At 43.0% G+C, this 21,103-nt stretch overlaps 1 protein-coding gene across 5 annotated transcripts in view; it reads right to left on the bottom strand.

Moving 5' to 3' along the window:
• The window catches only part of MGAT5 (alpha-1,6-mannosylglycoprotein 6-beta-N-acetylglucosaminyltransferase), a 425,977-nt gene that overhangs the window by 235,450 nt on the left and 169,424 nt on the right, over positions 1-21,103 (bottom strand). For 4 of the 5 annotated variants that reach the window (XM_049889210.1, XM_049889212.1, XM_049889211.1 and 1 more), the window contains 2 exons: positions 17,793-18,166; positions 845-1,009 (listed from right to left, as the gene is read on the bottom strand). In XM_049889210.1, coding sequence (XP_049745167.1) covers positions 845-1,009; positions 17,793-18,033 — 406 coding nt within the window. In that variant the 5' untranslated portion in view covers positions 18,034-18,166. The remainder of the gene's footprint in view (positions 1-844; positions 1,010-17,792; positions 18,167-21,103) is intronic. The other variant, XM_049889214.1, reaches the window with a different exon arrangement.

Genomic DNA, 21,103 nt, shown 5'->3' with positions numbered 1-21,103 from the left:
GTTGTTTTTTACCCATTTCTCTTTTGTTGCCCAAGATTTCAATTTCAAGAATGGGGTGGACAAAAATTTCCCATAAGGAGAGCTGCATAGGCTTGTCCATGAGCAGCGTCAGAATTAGGTCAAGATTAGACAGGGGCCATTTATTTCCCAAGTGCCATTTCCAGAAATTATATTTCTGCATACACATATAGAAGTCCCCAGGTGGTGCAAACAATTAACGCACTCAGCTGCCAACCCAAAAGTTGAAGGCTTGAGTCCACCTAGAGGCACCTTGGAAGAAAAGCCTGGTGATCTAATTCCCAAAAATCAGCCACTGAAAACCCTATGCAGCAGAGTTCTACTCTGACACACATGGGGTCACCATGAGTCACAGTCAATTCAACAGTATCTGGTACGGGTACACATCAGAGCCATTTTCTGCATGAGGGCTCTTCTTTAACAACGGGAAGGAGAGAATCTATTAAATATCACAGATTTTTGAGACTGTTTGATGGGAGTGGAAAGGAGGAAGGAACTCTAACTGGTATGAGCTTCTCAGATATATATTTCTATATTTCACTTGTCCACGCTACGAATCTTCTCATTAGAAGTGCATTCTAGGAGCTCATTATAAGCAAATATATTATATGCAGATGTCTCATAGGAACCACCATCTTATACATGATGATGAGACTACAAAACCTTTTAACATCTGTTATTCGAAAATAAATTTACACTTAACTTTACATGGCTGTACCAGGCTGACAGAATTTATATTATAGCAATAAGAAGCGCTGTATTCCTTTTTTTTTTTTTCCAAAGCAGAGTCTGACTCCACGACAGGGCACAGAACTGCCATTCTTACCTGCCATGTTAATTTTCTCAAGTGCAACCAAGCTGGGAAGAGCTGTAGTGGAGTTGGTGGAGTTCGTTCCCGTGCCATTGATTACAAGATTGTCCACCTTCGACTCTAACTTGCCAATGCGCTGCAAAATATTATCCAGTAACACAGCAAGAGTCTTCTTCAGATCTGTAACAGAAAATGCAGATGATTTTAAAATTCTTTGGCCCCACGTGTCTGTCTGGGTTTTCCTCTCTTTAACACCTAGAACAAAATGTCTCAAATGCTTTTAAAGTGGCAGAGCTAAAAAGTACTGTCCTATGACCTGACCTAACAGACCACACCTGAAAGATGACAGCAGCCCCACCAAAATCAAACCAAACCCTTCACGGAGAGCTGATTCTGACTCACAGCAACCCTACAGAAAAGAGGAGAACTGCCCCGTAAGGTTTCCAAGGCTGTAAATATTCACGGAAGTAAACTGCCAAATCTTTTTGTCACAGAGCAGCTGGTGGATTCGAACCTTCGACCTTTTGGTTAGCAGCCGAGCTCTTAACCACTGTACCACCAGGGCTGCTCCTAACAAGCCCAGGGCCTACTAAACAAATTGATCTACTATGGAATGTAAGTTTGGCAATGAGTGACATTAAAAAATTATTTCCAGCTATTAGCCTGATGGAGCCCTGATGGCACTGTGCTTATGAGCTACAGCCTCTAACCAAAAGGTCGGCAATTCGAATCCACCAGCTGCTCCCTGGAAACCCTATGCAGCAAGTTCTACTCTGTCCTATAGGGTTGCAATGAGTCGGAATCAACTCGACGGCAACGAGTTTGGTCTCTGGGTTTTTTTATTAGCTTGACAGAAAAAAGTTTTTGTTACTTAGCATCCCACCATATTGTTGTTAGCTACAGCCGAGTTGGCCCCCCGCTCCTGGCAACCCCTGCATAAAGTAGTTGTGATCCATAGGGCTTTCACTAGCTGATATTTGGAAGTAAATCACCAGCTCTTTCTTCCTAGCCCATCTTAATCTGGAAGCTCCACTGAAACCTGTTCAGCACCACAGCAACACCCAAACCCCTGTTGACAAATGGGTGGTGGTTGTACATGAGGTACACTGGCTGGGGCCATGGAACCCAGGTCTCCCGCATAAGATGTGCGAATTCACCTAGTGGATCACCACCATGGTACTCTATTAAAATTCTCATCCCTTATACCATGGTGATTACTGATGCACCAAATGGCAACAAAGTCCTGAAGTGGCTTCTGGATCAAGTTTGTTGTTATTTTTAGTGCTGTGTACTCTAGCATGCCCCAATTTTTTGAAAAGTGGTTATTTATGTTGGTTACATATGGTAGCACTTAATAAAAGCTACAGTTCCAGATTTCCAGGCATGCTGAATAACCCAGAGTTAACTATAATCAGATTTAGAAAAGAAACTTAAAATATAGACTAGATTCACTTGTTTGTTCAATAAATATCTACCGAACAAATACAGTGTCCCAGGCATCCAGGCACATTGTTCTAGATGCCAGGGATATTCTCTTACGGTGCTTGCATTTAAGGGTTGACTCCCTTTCTTACATATCTGACTCTGGTTTAAAGAGTGCTGCACTTTCCTCGTGGATAAATTACAGGCACATTGTCCTTACCCACACCCAAGGCTTTTCTAAGTTTGTGTACAAGGTATTCACAAAGAAAGAGCTGAACGCAGCCCCTCTCCTCTGGCAACTTATAACGAAAGAAAGATATGCTGACTTGTACATGTCGGAAAGGCAGATGGACAACAGAAGAGCCGTGCATGGAAACATACTCCAGACTCATTTATGAATTAGGAGTGGGCCAGGTAGAGAAGTAAACAGTGTGGGCAGTTACCATCTTCCATTCTGCTGGGAACAGAGGCAGACCTGCCTGAGAAAGTGTTCTGATCTGAAAAGGAAATAAAGACACACCCATTCAATTTCATGAATCCCACACCAGGCCAACAAACCTCGTCAAGCCACATTCAGGCCATCCTACTTGGCCAAGAGCAGGGAGAGACTCATCTGAACAGAAACACAGATAAGTAACTAGCATGGATGTCGTGTTATTAGTGGATGACAGGCAGCACCACTTCAGCTGATCCAAAACGCCAAACAGAGACAAAACCCACATCTTGTACGCCTGTCATTCTGTGTGTCTGGCAGTAACCGGCCCAAACATCTGACTTCTTAACAATGTTAAGATCTGTAACAGCTTGTTCATTCATTCATTCTCACAAACACCTAGCTTCCATGTGTATCTTACCTACTTGTAGTAACACATGCTGGCCACACAATTAGAGCAACGGTGATAAAAACGTACAACTGAAGCAAAGGTGGGGCGGGGCGGGCAGTAACATTTACTGAATACCTACTCTGTGCCGTGCACACGTATAAGCAATCCCACTGTATCTTCATATCCTCCCTATGAGGCAGGTACAACTCCGTTTTATAGATGAGAAAACTGAGGTTCACGGAGATTAGGTAACATGTTCATGGTTACAGAGATAAGAAGTCAGAAAAAGGCCTTGAACTCAGGTCTAACTAATTCTGTGATGCCTGACTTGAGACCAGCCTGAAGTCAAAGGCTAGGAAGGAAAAAAAGAAACGTCAAGTGTGAAATTCAGTGTCTTTCACGCCATGTTGTTGTTAGCTGCTGTGACATCAGCTTCCAACTCATGGGGACCCCATGAACAACAGAACAAAATACTGCCCGGTCTTGCACCATCCCCAATGATTGGATGCAGATTAGACTATGGTGATCCATAGGGTTGTCACTGGTTGATTTTCCAAAGTAGATCGCCAGGCCTTCCCTTCTAGTCCATCTTAATCCAGAAGCTCTGCATCGTAGGAACATGCAAGCCTGCAGCAACAGATGGGGTGTGGCGGTGCTGAGGTGCACGGGCCAGAAATCAAATCCAGGTCTCCGACATCGAAGTTGGGAATTCTACCACTGAACGACCACTGCCCCCACCTTTCATCCATAGCACAGTGATTAAGGGCCCAAACTCTGGAGCAGACTTTCTCGGTTTGGAGCCTCCCCATTCCTGTTTCCTTGTCTGGAAAACAGTGAAAAGGATAAACCGACCTATTTGGGGTCATTATCCAACTTAATGAGTTAATATTTATAAAACATTTAGAACAGTGTCTGGCACATAATAAGCACTACATAACTCTTACATACACAAATGAGAAATAAATTAAAGCCTTCCTCTGGAAAATGCTCTCTCTGTTCCCAAAGAAATCCTTCCTGGGTGATACAAAGCTTTCTAATCAAAGGGTCATGAAATCATTCTGCTCTGGGGTCTGGAGTCCCATGGTCAGCATGACTCACAGTTTGTCACTGGTACCTCATTAGCTGGCAGGAACAGTGGGATTCAGTCACCAGCTCTGTTCTTATACTGAGCCTAATGTATCAACTGGTTCTTCCGAGTTCTAAAGATTGCCAGAGCCTAACTACACAGAGGGGGGCAACGTGCTACTGAGAGGCAGCATAAAATATAGAGTCAGGATAAAGAAACCACTCCTCAGATATAAAATATCAATCACCCCATCTCCAGCCTCTTTGCCTGGAGACTGTATCACCAGTCAACCAGCTCCTACATAAATGGCATTTAACTATTACCAGCAACTGGAGCCATTAAAAATACCTAAGGTTGGCAGTTTGAATCCACCAGCCACTCCTTGGAAACCCTATGGGGCAGTTCTACTCTGCACTATAGGGTTGTAATGAGTTAGAATTGACTTGATGGCAACAGGGTTAGTTTTTGGTTTTTATAGTCTTCTCACAAATAAGGCTAAATTATCATACCTTTCCAGGTGATGAAATTATTTCCCACCTTTGTATTTTACAGTTAAAAACTTGCAAAAACTGTTAATAGTTTTATTGTAATTATAAATCAATACTGAAGCATTGTTCTTTGTGCTTTAATCTTAATGGTAAGCCTTTTGTCCAATAAGGCTTTATACCCAAGAATAACTTCCATAGAGTATTCATAATGCAATGAGTTAAAATATTCTGCCAAATTCTAATATAATATTTTTATATTAACCACTGTTTTACTGTTACTGTAGCAGGATTACAATTTTCAATCACTAACAGGCTTTTTACATTTTGTTTGTACTTCAAAGTCTTAGCAATGAAAATTTAATCCCAACATTGCTATTGCAATTCTGTGTTCCTAAAACTTACCATACATGATAAAGACTAGATCAAAGTAGTTGAAAACATTTAAAATGTCCCTCTGGGGAAGGGGAGCATTGGCTTCTATCATGCCAAGAGTTCTTTGATAAATGGTGAGATCTCAACACTGCATTGGAATAGATGCTCTGAAATCTACATCTGTAGGCTTTCATTTCCAGGAGGCCATGAAACCAGAGGAGGAAAGGGGGCTACAAGCTGCTGACACATCCTTCAGCAGGACAGCCAAGGAGACATCACTGCCAGCTGTACTCTCTGCCATGTCTACAATGCAAGGAGACAGGCTCTCAGTAGAAAGAGGGGTCCTGCTGGTGGAACAAGGTTTCTAGATCTACCAGCAAAAGCTGTGAGACTGCTAGTAAACCCTGATTTACCAGCTCACCAAATCCATCAATATTTGTAGTCTTACCAAGAAAGGCGGTACCTGGGGCCTAGGTGGTTCCCACTCTATCTCCCCACTAGGAGAAGTCCTCAACCCTGCTGTCCTCAGACTCACCTGCCATCAGAGATTCCAGAGCCCACCCCTAAAGAACAAAGTCAGAGTCTGCAGAACCTACTTTAAGGATTCTGAGGCACAGCCCAGGTGGAGAACTACTTTTAAGGTGTGGGCAGACCATGATTTGCTGGTACAGAAATGTTCAATGAGCAAGGACTTAAATTTGAACTGACAAAAATAATTTACCTCAGTGCTTGCTCCCAACTCAAATCCCTCTTCACCATGGCTGCTGCAGAGAGCTAACAACAGAGCCACAAAGCTGTTTCACTTGCTGCTCTGGAGAAGCCCAACAAAGACAGGGCGTTAATGAGAAACGAAGGTGCTAATGAAAAAAAGAATTAACCCTGACCCCTCATTCTCATCGACTGTCACATGAATTTCAAGTTTCATCAATTATATATTTTTAAATTAATTTTAAAGTGACCTTCTACAGAAAGATAATGGAGTTAACAGTAATGATCAAAACACTGTCCATTCATTATGTACAAGGACATTCAAAGTGGCACTATTTATAAAGGCGAATAGTGTTATTTATTATGTCTAAGAACTGGAAATATCAACACACCCGACAATAAGATTAAATTACATTATGTCCACCCACACATGAGACAGAATAAATCACTAGGTTGTAAGCTGAATGAGTGCAGAAACCAAGTCTGTCTTGTCATCTCTGTGTATCGTCACTAGCTATTAACATCAGGAGCTCAAAAAATGTTTATTAAACGGACGAATGAAAAAAGGAGAAGTATATATATAATGGCATGAGGAAATACAACAAAAATGAATTTAAAAAGCTGTATATAAAATACAATCCCAAATTTTAAAAAAGTATATATATATGTATATATACACACACACACATTTTATATATATGCATTTGAATTATGGTGTTGGCAAAGAATATTGAATATACCATGGACTGCTAGAAGAACGAACGAATCTGTCTCGGAAGAAGTACAGCCAGAAGGCTCTTTAGAATCAAGGATGGCGAGACATGTTATCAGGAGGCACCAGTCTCTGGGTAAGAACATCATGCTTGGTAAAGTAGAGGGTCAGCAACAAAGATAAACATATGTTTATCTCTCTGCATTAAAAAAAAAAAAAAAAGTACTAGAGAGAAGTCAAAATTTTATCAATGGTGAGATCTGGGGTTTGGGAATAAGTATTTGTATTTTTTACTTCTTCTTCATAGTTCCTCAAGTGGATACACACATTCATACCACTTTTACAACCAGAAAGCCATTATATGCTATTCTAACCGCGGAAGCAGTACAGTGAGTTCTACCTTCAGAATTCAAAGACCCTAACCACAAGTACCCTGATGTCATCCTATATGAGGGACTCGCACTGCCTTATCTCATTGGACTCTGAAGCACAAAATGGACAATTCACTGGCATGTAATCTCACAAATGCGCCTATCACCCTGCAGTTGTCCCTGTCCAGGGAGCAGTGCCTGGACGCAAAAGGGTGCTGAACAATCACCCTGAGACTGCAAGAGGCCCTCTCGGGTGGCTCAATATCATTGACGAACGTCCTCTCCTGGGTTAAAAGCTACCTCTAAGCGCTGATCATACGTAGCACCTAGAAGTGATTTAATTCTGCAGGGAGAGCTATTAGTATTGCAGGGAACTTTCTAGGCAGGAGAATCTGAGAAAAGATCGCATCTAGGCCTGGTGATGGTATCAAGTGCCTTAGGAAACCGACATCTGGAATGGAGTTCCTGGGCCTTTCTCTGAGTTTCCCTAACACCTGGCCAGCCACAAAAAATACCAGGCAAGCATTTTAGCAGAAAAACTGCACTGTCGCCCAACCTCAGCCAGATAGTGCCTGAGCCGATCCTGGAACCAGCCTGACTCAGGGCCTGCATTCTTCCCTGCAGGAAAGGGCAGCAATTACACAATATCCTTCCAGCTCACCACCCTTACCAGAAATATTATCACCACCAACGCTCTTCAGATACAAAGATGAGCTTCGCCACACCCAGCTCGTCTTTTAGTCTACATGGCAATGACAATGACACCTCCCGTTTCCGAAATGCCACAATTACGCAGTGAAGTTAACACACTTTAGAAAGGGGCCTAGGGAAGATACCAGAAACATCTCTCTAGGCTTAGAGTCCAGAGCACTAGCTCTGAGCAGGGCTGGCTTGAGGACACCCATGGGTGATTCTGGTGAGAAAATCCTTGCCCCTCCCTGTTCAGAATGATAGGGCAAAGGCTTGTCTTCCCCTGGAGTAGAGCTTAACTCTCATGTCTGGTCAGGCCCAATCCCTGTAAATTCTACAGTCAACTGCATAAAGATGTTCCTGAAGCCATGTTGTTGTTAGGTGCCATCAAGTCAGTTCTGACTCATAGTGAGCCTACGTACAACAGAACGAAACACTCCCTGGTCCTGTGACATCCCCACAATTGCTGCTATGCTTGAACCCACTGTTGCAGCCACTTGTCAATCCATCCTGTTGAGGGTCTTCCTCTTTTTCACTGACCCTCTACCTTACCAAGAATGACATACTTTTCCAGGCACTGGGCCCTCCTGGTAACATGTCCTAAGTACGTGCGCCGAAGTCTCGCCATCCTCACTTCTCAGGAGCATTCTGGTTATACTTCTTCCAAGACAGGCTTGTTCGTTCTTCTGGCGGTCTGTGGTATACTTAATATTCTTCACCAATACCATAATTCAAAGGCATCAATTCTTCAGTCTTCCTTATTCACTATCCAGCTTTCACATGCATATGAGGCAATTGAAAATACCGTGGCCTGGGTCAGGCATTCCTTAGTCCTCAAAGTGACAATTTTGCTTTTTAACACTTTAAAGAGGTCTTTTGCAAAAGAATTGCCCAATGCAATATGTCTTTGATTTCTTGACTGCTGCTTCTATGGGTGTTGATTGTGGGTCCAAGTAAAATGAAATCCTTGACAACTTCCTGAAGTCCTGTGTTCACACAAATAAACTACAGGTCTCCATGGACAGTTCTGGTTAGTTGGTAACAGATGCAGGTACATACAGGCCAGGTTAGTAATAACTAATAGTAATGGGTGCACTTTACCAAGCTAAGTATTTCAGGGACCTGGCCCCATGTAATCCTTACAATAACTCTATGAGGTAAATGATATCGTATCCTTCATATTATAAAAGATGAAGCAGGGTTAATGAAGATCAGTGACTTGCCCAAGGTAACACATCTAGTACACAGCATAGCCCCTCCATAGTCCACATATAAACACTCTCTCAGCTGCCTTCCAGAATAAACATGGGTTCCCCTGTCAGGATCATACATAACAGTTACTTGGAGGCTTTCTGCATCTCGTTTCCAGACTCATTAAAAACATTATTCTGCTTAGCTCCTACCCAAAGGTTGGAGGTTTCAAGTCCACCCAGAGGCACCTCAGAAGAAAGGTCTCATGATCTACTTCTGAAAAACTGGACATTAAAAACCCACGGAGCACAGCTCTCTCCTCCCTGAGGTACATGCAGTCGCCATGAGTCAGAGCCAACTTGACAGTAACTGGCAGTTGTATCACACAATCACAGCTCCCTGCAGGGGGAGCTGCTGCTATTCTTCATGTCTCTAACACCAACTATGTACCAGGTAACATGCTATACCCTGAGGTACAGTGTGGAACAAAACAGTTTATCATCTCTCTCCCCCACTTCTAAGTGGGGGAGAGAGATGGTAAACAAATACAATAAATAGGGAATGTTAGGTAGCTTAAGCGCTACAAAGAATGAGAACACAGTGGTGTCTAGCCTTACTTCAGTTAAGGAGGCTGGGCAGGCTTCTGTGAAAGAGTGACATCTAAAAGGGTGACAGAGGTAACAAAAGGAAGTGAGTCCCGTTCTATCTGGAGGTAGAGGGCACAACAAATGCAGAGGCTCAGAGATAGAAAAATGCTGGGCCACCACCGAGAGCCTCTCTCTGGAAGACAGCTGTGGTGCGGGGCAGACGTGAAAAGTGCGACAGCTCCTTAGAGTGGCCACAGTGGCACAAGGTCTGCACAAGCAACTCTGACAGAAAAGGAGCAGCCAAGAAGAGGGGGCAGAGGCTTCGCGGGAGCTGCGGCCACCAGGCAAGGCAAGGAACCCTACTTCAGGGGCTGGAACATTCTAAGCCTGCCACAGAGACCCTCACATAGGCATTCCTTTCCCTCAACTAGGATGGCTCTATTAGTGCCTGAGGCAGTGGTGTGGCGTTAAAGGACTGGTCTTGATGGTAAGGGAAATATAAAAATAAGCCCCAATTCCTCCTGAAAACCCACTCTGATTTTCTGATTTTCGTCCTCTCATCTAAAAGACTCCCGAGTTCCTCCTCAGAGCTTCCTGTCTCTGGCCAGGCTGTGTGCCTGCAAGCTCGACCGGCTCTGATGTGGAGACCAGGCTGGGCTGTACCTCCAACACAGGAACACTGGAAACACCCCAGGCCCCAGGGATGCCCATTTTTAGGCACAGAACTTTTTAAAGCAGAAAACCATTCATTTTAATCACACTAGCCACATCACCATAGAGTAATCACAACCTCGTTAGACACATCAAACAGTCCAACTATGTTTTTCCCTACCAGTTTCACTCTCAGACCAAGATGAGTATATTTCACTCAAGGGCAGGGAATTCCTGCTTCAGCAATGGCAGTTTTCCACAGCACCCCACAAAAGTCCCAGCTCTCCAAACAGCAAAACACAAAATAAATGGGACCTCATAAAAACTAAAAATTTTTGTTCATCAAAAGACTTTTGCAAAAAAGTCAAAAGACAAGCTACTGACTGGGGAGAATATCTTCGGAAACCATCTGTCTGACAAGAATCTGTTGCTGTTAGGTGCTGTCAAGGCAGTGCCAATTCATAAGAACCCTATGTATAACAGAACAAAGCACTTCCTGGTCCTGCACCATCCTCACAATAGTTGCTATGTTTGAGCCATTCTTGCAGCCACTGTGTCAATCCATCTCATTGAGAATCGTCCTCTTTTTCCCTGACCTTCCACTTTAGCAAGCACAATAACCTTCTCCAGGGACTGGTCCCTCCTGATAAGACGTCCAAAATACATGAGATTAAGGCTTGCCATCCTCACTTCTAAGGAACATTCTGGCTGTACTTCTTCCAAGACAGATTAGTTTGTTCTTCTGGCAACCCAAAAGTACATTCAACATTCTTCATCAACACCATTAATTCAAAGGAATCAATTCTACTTTCCTTATTCACTGTCCAGCTTTCAAATGTATAAGAGGCGACTGAAAATACCATGGCCTGGGTCAGGGCCACCTTATTCCTCAAAGTGACATCTTTGCTTTTTAACACTTTGCAGAGGTCTTATGGCAGCAGATTTGCCCAGTGCAATACGTTGTTTGGTATCTTGCCTGCTGCTTCTATGGGTGTTGATGGTGGATAGAAGTAAAATGAAATCCTTGACGACTTCAATCTTTTCTTCATTTATCAGGATGTTGCTTAATGGTCCAGTTGTAAGGATTTTGGTTTCCTTTATGTTCACATGTAATCCACACTGAAGGCTGCAGTCTTTGATCTTCATCAGTAAGTATTTCAAATCTCTTTTTTGCTTTCAACAAGCAAGGCTGTGTCATCTGCATATGCAGCAGGTTGTTAATGAGTCTTCCTCCGATCCTAATGTCACGTTCTTCTTCATATATAGTCTGGCTTCTTGGATTATTTGCTCAGCATAGAGATTAAAGAACTATGGTGAAAGGATACAACCCTGACGAACTTTCCTGATTTTAAAACACTCAGTATCCTCTTCTGGTCGAACAACTGCCTCTTGGTCTCTGTACAGGTTTTGCACAAGCACAACTGAGTGCTAGGAAACGCCCACTCTTCTCAATATTATCCATAACTGGTTATGATCCACACAGTGGAATGCCTTTGCATAGTCAATAAAACATAGTAAACATCTTTCTGGTATTCTCAGCCAAGATCCACCTGACATCAGCAATGATATCCCTCTTTCCATATCTTCTTCTGAATTCAGCTTGAATTTCTCGAAGTTCCCTGTCAATGTGCTGCTGCAACCGTTTTTGAATGATCTTCAGCAAAATTTTACTTGTATGTGATAGTAACGATAATGTCTGATAATGTCTGCATTCTGTTTGATCACTTTTCTTTAGAATGAGCACAAATATGGATCTCTTTCAGTCGGTTGGCCAGGTAGCTTTCTTTCAAATCTCTTGGCATAGACAAGTGAGCATCTCCAGCACTGCATCTGTTTGTTGAAACATCTTGATTGGTATTCCTTCAATTCCTGGAGCCTTGTTCTTTCACCAATTCCTTCAGTGCAGCTTGGACTTCTTCTATCAGTACCATGGGTTCTTAATCATATGCTACTTCCTGAAATGGATGAACGTTGACCAATTTTTTGGTTACAGTGACTCTGTGTATTCCTCCCATCTTCTGTTCAATATTTTGCCCATAAATAGAATCCTTCAATATTGCAACTTGAGATCTGAATTCTTTCTTCAGTTCTTTCACCTTGAGAAATGCCAAGCATGTTCTTCCCTTTTGGTTTTCCAACTTCAGGTCTTTGCACAAGAATCTAATAACATATATATATGTATAGACACACATACCTATACCTACACATATATATATATATATATAACTTCGACAACTTAACAACAAAAAGACAAATAACCCAATCATAAAATGGGCAAAGGACGCGAACAGACATTTAACCAAAGAGGACACTCAAATGTCCACTAAACACATGAAAAGATGGTCAGCATCATTAGCCATCAGACAGATACAAATCAAAACCACAGGGAGATACCATTCCACTACCACTAGCATGGCTAAGATTAAAAAAGCAGAAAACAACAAATGTTGGTGGGGATATGGGGAAATTGGAACCCTTATCCATTGCTGGTGGGAATGTGGAATCTGGGGGTGGCAGCTGCCACAGCCCAGGCTGGTGACTGCTCCCAGGCACAGCTCCCAGGGCCGAGAGAAGCAAGCAGGTGAGACACTCAGGATTGGCAAAGTGTGAATCACAAGGGCAGAGTTTCACCTGCCTCATGTTTCCATTCCCGTTAATTAAAGAACTACAAGTGGGCCCTACAGTTCTGTTAGATAAGAGGTGTTCACTAGGGATCAGAATTTGGGTCACGCCATTGGAGACAGAAATCGATTCACCTCAGAAACAAGAAGAGCATTGACTGGGGTGAGTGGCACCACTCACTGACACAATCCTGTGACATCACTGACAGGCAGGGCCCGCCAGGCTGGTCTGGGAGCCACAGATGAAGCTAAGCTGCTGAGAGCCCCTGCTCCACAGGCGGCAGGAGGCCAGTGCCAACCTACTACTCTTAGGCGTGACAGAGAAACACACAGAAACCCTGCCACACCCCAAGAATGAATGCTCCGATTGTCCTACATAGGCTGTATGGAAGATGCTCCAGGTATCGTGTTTGAATTACCAAGTCCCAAAATGATTCAGAAGCATCTTTTAAATCATCACAATAAGGATAGTGGGGGGGAGGTAGTGGGCTGGGGCAACAGGGTGTCAGGTACTGTTTGAAAGTTCTTCTATTACTACTTGAACACTAGTCACATATCAACAGTATGAAGGTACCTGGCATGCAGCATCTCATTCAAGCTTAACAGTCACCTTATAAAACAGGTACCATTGCCCTGTTTTAAAAGTAGTTTGTGCCTCTGGGGCCCAGGCAGCACAGCCAGTATGTAGCAAAGCCAAACCAGCTGGCTCCAAAAGCCAAGCTCCTAACCATTGTAACTCCTAACTGCTACTCAAAAGAAGCATTTCCAGAAGATAGAGAAACACTCCTTATAAAGAAGATATCTTGACTAACCCAAAGAAAAGGATAAAAGAGATTTGGTTTACCAAGTATCTCAGAGGTAGAAAGACTGATCAAGGGCCAGAAAACATTTTTAGTAAAGGGTCAAACAGTAAATATTTCAAGTTTTCTGGTCTCTGTTGCAACTACTCAACTCTGCCGTTGTAGCATGAAAGCAGCCACAGATAATATACAGACAAATGGGCATAGCTGTGTCCCAATAAAACTTCATTTACAAAAACAGCCAGAGGGCCAAATATGACCCACACTCCACGGTTTGCTGTATTCTGCTCTAGGATCGCAAACCAAGGACTCTAATAAATTAGTAATAATCTAAACTCAGCTACTATAATTCTTCAAACACCTGCCACACCTATGGAAGATCCTGAGAGCCTCTGATTACACCAGTATGACAGGAGAAAAGAAAATATGTTCTTTGCATGTTAGTCAGGTTCATTCAAACCAGACACAAACCCCAGCCACAGGAGCAGCTCTCCACTCTTCCAGCACAGACATCTAGGCAGTACATTGCACATGGGCTGCTTTTGGGCAGAAAAAGAGACTGCAAACTGATGGCCCCTGCATCCTTTTCTCTACTGGGTCAGCCCAGCAAAACTGCTGAACATCCTCTAGTCTCTGCATCTTTGCCAGCTAATGCGCCTACAACTGAGACTGACAATTCCAGGGGAAGCACACATCATCAGAATGGCTCTCCATCTTTCCAGGGCTGCACCTGGATGACACCAACCCTTGGCTCAACCCTCTTGGCTCAATCCAAGGTGTTGTTGCCCAAAACAGGGAATCAGGGGAAGGCTATCAAATTGTAACTTCCACAAGAGGATGGTGTTAGATTGTGTTCTCTATTTCTACTCTCAGGGCAGTGGTTCTCAAAGGTAGGGGTGTGGGGGCAATTTTGACATTTGGCAATGTTTTGAGACATTCTTGATTACCACAACTGGGTAAGGGGTGCTACTAACATCTACTGAGTAGCTCAACATCCTAAAATGAACAAGACAGTTTCCATAACAAAGAACAATCGAGCCCAAAATGTCAATTGTGCTGAGACTGGAAGCCCTGACTTACTGGGATATCACCACACAATGATCCCAAATATCTCAAGCACATAGGCACAGTCCGCTAGAATTCCAGAAACTCGCTCCAAGGACCACTTTGATTGACATGTCAAGTTGATCTTAGGGGTGAGAAATATAGCCTCGTGCGTCAGGATTGCTAATGGAGCCTTTTTGTTAGTTTTTAGAAAAAGAGGAATTACTAGGCCAAGGTTTATCTGCAAAGGGAAGAAGATGAAATAAATCATTTTTATGGTTTCTCTGAGCTCCAAAGTCCTGATTCTAAGCATACAAGGTGTTGGAAATTCTAACAGGCTACTCTGGGAGCTTCCAGTAACTTTTTTTTAATATCTGAAATTGAAAACCTAAGACCAGATCACTGCTCTTTAGAATGTGGAGAGCAGCCTGCTCTATGAAATTTTTTGCAGTACATAATAAAAACAGGCAAGATAACTAGAGAAAGTCTATAAATGTACCGTAAATTTACCATAACTTCTTCCTTCTCATAGAACATACTTGATTGACTGAGATAAGCAGAATCAGGAAATTACTACTGAATTAGTCCCTTTACCCCGCCCCACCTCCGCCAAATGCTTATCTGAAAGTAGAAACTTTAAAACAGCATTTGATTTGTTACATTATACACACTGGTAATAACAAGGATGGCAATTTGCTTTTTGTTTTCTTCCTGGTGGTGTAGCCGCTCTACTCTGAAGATGTTAGAGGAGATCTAATTTAAAATGCATCCTCAGAAAAACCACTTAGTTGTTTTTCAATATGGGCTCTCAAAATGGAGTCTCATTTTTTCATTCCATCACATCAAACAGAGTGATATCTTACTTATTGTTGTTAGATGTCGTCAAGTCGGTTCCAACTCATAGCCAGAGACGCGATGAACAACAGAACAAAACAGTGCCTGGTCCTGTGCCATCCTTACAACCGTTGCCGTGATATTTTACTCAGACACTTTAAAAGCCACTGCCTACAGAGAGTCCAAGATCTTAAATAGTGAGATAATGCAAATAATAAGCACTCAGAAAGGATTTCCCCACTGTTCCTTAAAAGTACTCATTTTCTTCTGAGGAAAAAAAATTGAAATAAAATTCTTTATGTGAAATAAAAAAGTAACCAAGTCCCATGAACTTTTTAAAAAACACAAAATATATGCATTATAGAGTATGTTTCATGTGTTTGAACTCAAGCTTCACTCTACTGCTGCATTTTCAGTAATCATCATTTGAACTCTACATACATCAAGAACCTTCCTTGATTGGGGCACAAAGTGTAACGCCAACCTTTCCTCACCTGACTCAACCCCATTCTTTTTTTTTATTGTGTTTTAAGTGAAAGTTTACATTTCAAGTTAGTTTCTCATATAAAAATTTATACACACATTGTTATGTGACCCTAGTTGCTCTCCCTACAATGTGACAGCACATTCCTCCTTTCCACGCTGTATTTAACGTGTCCATTCAACCAGCTCCTGTCCCTCTCTACCTTCCCATCTCACCTCTGGACAGGAGCTGTCCGTTTAGTCTCATGAATCTACTTGAGCAAAGAAGCATACTCTTCGCAAGTATCATTTCATGTCTTATAATCCAGTCTCATCTTTGTCTGAAGAGCTGGATTTGGGAATGGTTTAAGTTTTGGGCTAACAGAGAGTCCGGGGGGCCTGTCTTATGGGGTACCCTCAGTCACAGTCAGACCATTAAGTCTAGTCTTCTTACTAGAATTTGAGCTCTGCACCCTACTTTTCTCTGCTCCGTCAAAGACTCTCTGTTGCGTTCCCTGTCAGGGTGGTCACTGGTGGTGGCCAGGCTCCATCTAGTTCTTCCAGTCTCAGGCTGATGGAGTCTCCAGTTTATGTGGCCCTTTCTGTTCCTTGGGCTCATACTTTCCTTGTGTCTTTGGCATTCTTCATTCTCCTTTGCTCCAGGTGGGTTGGGACCAACTGATGCACCTTAGATGGCCACTTGCTAGCGTTTAAGACCCCAGACACCGCTCACACCAAAATGGGATGCAGAACATTTCCTAAATAAACTTTGTTATGCCAGTTGACTTAGATGTCCCCTGAAACCATGGTCCCCAGACCTCTGCCCCTGCTACTCTGTCCCTTGAAATGTTTGCCAACCCCATTCTTGTATTCCTTTTATTTTACACATTCCAAACACTGACACCACTGAAGTCTAGATCTGCCACTGAATAGTAACAACAGCTCATCTTCCACAGATCAAGTTCCTCTGGAAAATCAGTGACTTCAGGAGAGCTGGGACGCTAGGTTTAGCAAAACCCGGTATAATCCAAATCTCATTTGTAACTTTTGTTCTGTAAGCATTTATGTATATGTTTTTCCATGTATGTAAATAAAATATCAGAAAGATATGAACTGAAATGTTAATTGTGGTTATTCTTGAAGTGGTAGGTTTCCACGTAATTTTGCCCTTTTTTTGGTGGGGGGGGGTTGGTGTACACTTTCCAAAATTTTCTATATTAAGTTCAAAGATTCTTTTGCCAAAAGAAAAAAAAAATACATTATAGTCTATACATGTATTTTTTTTTTTTTTAATCCTACCTCATTTCAAAAAAGGGTTTGAGACACCTATCAGAAAAGTGGAAACCCTGGTGGCATGGTGGTTAAGAGCTATGGCTACTAACCAAAAAGGTCAGCAGTTCGAATCCACCAGGTGCTCTTTGGAAACTCTATGGGGCAGTTCTACTCTGTTCTGTAGGGTCACTATGAGTCGGAATCGACTCGACGGCAATGGGTTTTTTTTTTAATCAAAAAAAAATAAGTACAGAAAGATTTCTTTCAGAGTGAGGGAAATCAGAGATACAGGCAAGAAGAAAAAGTAATAAAATCTGAAGAACCCAAAGGTCAAAGCCACTGGCCAGTATGGATGCCCTCAAGTCCTAAGCACCTGGCTGGAGGAGGCACACTTCTGGCTCGGAGTTCATGGGAATTCACAGAACATTCCTCTTTATCCCTCCCTGCCTCACCCTCACCAGGCCTAATTAAGTTTTGTTTAGAGAAAGATAATGAGAATACTTTTCTGCATTCCCTGAACACACTCCCAGACGAGACTACACAGTCCAGAAATATATGTGATAATGGAGGAGGAGCTAGCTGCAAATTAAATACAACCAACGGGGCACTCCCTATTGCTAAGCAACTGACCCATTGCTCTTGGGGTAAGTTATCTGTGTGCGCAAGAGCTCAGTAGCACCAACAGGGTATTGTATTAACTTTCTAGAAATGTACCTCTGTGTTTAATTCATGAAGGAACACCCACAAGGACACCTGATTCATGGTAAGAGCAAGTCCTGGGAGCCTCTGGGGTCCTGTCAAGGTAAAGCCATGCCTCCACTGAGAGAGGCCCGTGGTACAGTGCTTACCGTAAGCTGTCATGACACCAGCATATGGTCCATCCACCACGTTCCTGTTTTCATCTGCCAGCGTCTTGATGTACCTTTTGCTGAGGTCCAGGATCTGCTCGCACAGCATGGAGCTGCTTTCAGGCTGAGTTCGCTGCTGGATGGTAAAATGCAGGAGCATCATACCCCAAATGAAGCCAAAAGTCACCAGGAAAAACCCCAGCTTCTGAGATGACAACTTCCACGGAGTAAAGAGAGCCATTGCTCTAGGGCAACTTCACCGGCCCTCGTCTCTCAAAGCGTGGAAGGAAGACACAAACTCATGGTGCAGGCGAGTCCATCAGTCTCACTCGGGCTCCTGAGTCAGCCGATGCCCTTTTCTCAGTTCCATTCTGCTGTGAAGGAGGAGGAAAATTAGCAACGTGGTCATGAGAAAAAAAAAAACAAAACCACAGTGCAATAAACCAGAAAGCCATGCTTTCACTCGAAGAGCTCCAACCTCCCCATCCCTTTTATTTTTTTAATTTGCTTATTCAGTATTTTATGGTATGATGCAGGATCTGTAAGCTGAGAGGGGAAATCTGGCTAGGCAGCAAGAAGCTGTGCAAATACGGCAGGGAAACGCATGTCTGAGTGTGTGAACAGGTGTAACAGGGCTGTTCCAGTCTGGACCAAGTTCAAAACAGGAAGCTCATTTTGCAAGGTAGATAGAAGAGTTTTTACTGAATGTCAGCAAAAACCCAAGCAAGGGGTAGAGTTGGATCACCGTCATGTACTTTGTGTATCTGTAACTTGAGCTTGCAAAGTCATTCTGTGCTTCTGGCGAGAACACGTGTGCGCACCTGGAGAGGGGAGCAGGAAAGTGATGCTCTCTCAGGGGTCATTAGCCCAGGAAGGGGGTAAGAGCCCTCGTGTTATTTAGGCATGGCAGGGCTTTCATTATCAGTGATCAGAGAGGAGCTGAATCTCTCAGGGCTGCAGGTGGCCTGTGTACCACTGGAGAGATATGCCAAAGGCACTCAGCGAGGACAGTAAGACTTTGGCTCGCTTACTTTGGACATGTTCTCAGGGAAGACCAATTGTTAGAAAAAGAAATCATGGCTGGTAAAGTAGAGGGTTAGTGAAAATGAGGGAAACCCTCTGTGAGATGGATTGGCACAACAGCCACAACAAAAGACTCAAACATACCAACCATCATGAAGGTAGCGCAGGACCAGGCAACACTTCACTCTGTTATACGTAAGGTTGCCCTGAGTCAGACCCAATTTGAGGAAACTAACAACAACCCAGTCAGCTGTCTTTCGGTTCTATCGGCAGGTTAAAGATGCACTTTCCTGCTCACTTGCTCACTGCAACACAGGAAATGCGATGCAGGTGGCAGTCAGCTTCTTTGAAGTTCTCACTTGCACTCTCACCCTGGGCAAAATGAGAACTTAGATGGTACAGTGCCAAAACAAAGGTGACCAGACCCTCTCTGATACCGGCACAGATTTGGACAAGGTCCTAAATCGTGGCTTCCCAACAAGTGGGGCCCCAGCATAGGTTGCAAATGGACTACAGAAACAGCAAGATAGCCACCCCTTCAGGAGAGCCCTGTGCCCAAGGACAAGCCACTTCATAAGTGGTATCATCTTCTAAGTAGGGCAGAGGAACGGCTGAGCAATGACCTCCTACGGGGGACTAACCCAGACATATTTCAGTGTGTGCACACATTCCAGTTCAAAGAACTCTTTCTCCCCAGCAGCCTAGGAGGAAGTGCCAGTACATCCTGAGCAATCAGCTTTCAGAGTCTTCTGTGCAGTGGAACCCTAATTGTCTGTCTCACTCACTGTTTGCCCCTCACCCATCAGCACAGTAATGAGTAGCTGGTAGTACTACTACTAATAATAAACAGTAAATGATAAATATCACCTATGTTCCAGACAAGGGCAGTGGTAGTTCAGTGGTAGGACTCTCTCTCACCCTCCACGCAGGAGACCTGGGTGTGATTTTGGACCTCTGCACCTCATGCGTCTGTCAGTGGAGGCTTGCTTACTGCTATGATGCTGAATAGGTTTCAGTAGAGCTTCCAGACTAAGAAGAACTAGGAAGAATGGCCTGGCAATCTACTGAAAATCAGCCAATGAAAACCCTATGGATCACAAGAGCCTGATCCTCAAGCAATCATGGGGATGGCACAGGTATGGGTAGCATTTTGTTCCATTGCGCACCGGCTTGCCATGAGTCAGGGGCCAACTTGACAGCAGCTAACGACAAAATGTTGCAAGTATTGTTCTAAGTGCGTTTTGCCTTAGCTCACTGAATCCTCCTAAGAGCCCTATATGGTAAGAACTATTACTATTATGCCCAGTTGACAGATGAGAACACAAAGGCAGAGTGAGTACCTTGGCAAAGGTAGGCCAGCTGTTATGGGGCAAAGGAGGGAGAGCCCAGTAGTTCATTAAACCACATTGTCCTTCTGCTCACCACCCCACCCCCATCAGCCTGTTTATATATGACCAAAATGATTCATTCACGTTTAAAACATTGTGAAAAGCAACAAAATATGCGACATATGTTTTATGGTCCACAAAGCCTAAAGTATTTATTATCTGGCCCTTTATATGAAGGAACCCTAGTGGTGCAGTGTTTAAGCACTCAGTTTATAATCAAAAGGTTGGCAGTTCGAATCCACCAGCCACTCTGCAGGAGAAAGATATGGCAGTCTGCTTCCATAAAGACTTACAGCCTCGGCCACTGAGAATGGGAAAAAGACAGGATGCCTGTTATCATTGTTTCTATTTAACAGTGCACTGGAAGTGCTATCTAAAGCAATAAGGAAAGAAAAAGAAATAAAGGGCATCTAAACAGAAAGGAAGAAGTAAAAAGTATCCCTACTTAAAGATGATATGATACTATACACAGAGAACCCCAAAGATTCCACAAGAAAACTACTGAAACTAATAGGTTCAGCAGAGTAGCAGGATGCAAGATATACAAAAATCAGTTGGATTGCTATACACCAATAAAGAGAACAACTAAAAGGAAATCAGAAAAACAATGCTATTTATAACAGCCCCTAAAAAGATAAAATACTTGGGAATAAATCTAACCAGGGACTTAAAAGATCTATACAAAAAAAACTACAAATCATTATTGCAAGAAACCAAGAGAGACATATATAAATGGAAAAATATACCATGATCATAGATAGATAGGAAGACTCAACATTGTGAAAATATCAATTTTACCTAAAGCGATCTAGAGATATAATGCAATCCTGATCCAGATACCAACTGCATTCTTTAACAAGATGGAAAAACTGATTACCAATTTTATATGGAAAGGAAAGG

Source organism: Elephas maximus, chromosome 6, assembly GCF_024166365.1.
Source record: "Elephas maximus indicus isolate mEleMax1 chromosome 6, mEleMax1 primary haplotype, whole genome shotgun sequence".
In the NCBI taxonomy this organism is placed as follows: domain Eukaryota; kingdom Metazoa; phylum Chordata; class Mammalia; order Proboscidea; family Elephantidae; genus Elephas; species Elephas maximus.
This window is presented reverse-complemented; position numbering and strand designations above follow the sequence as displayed.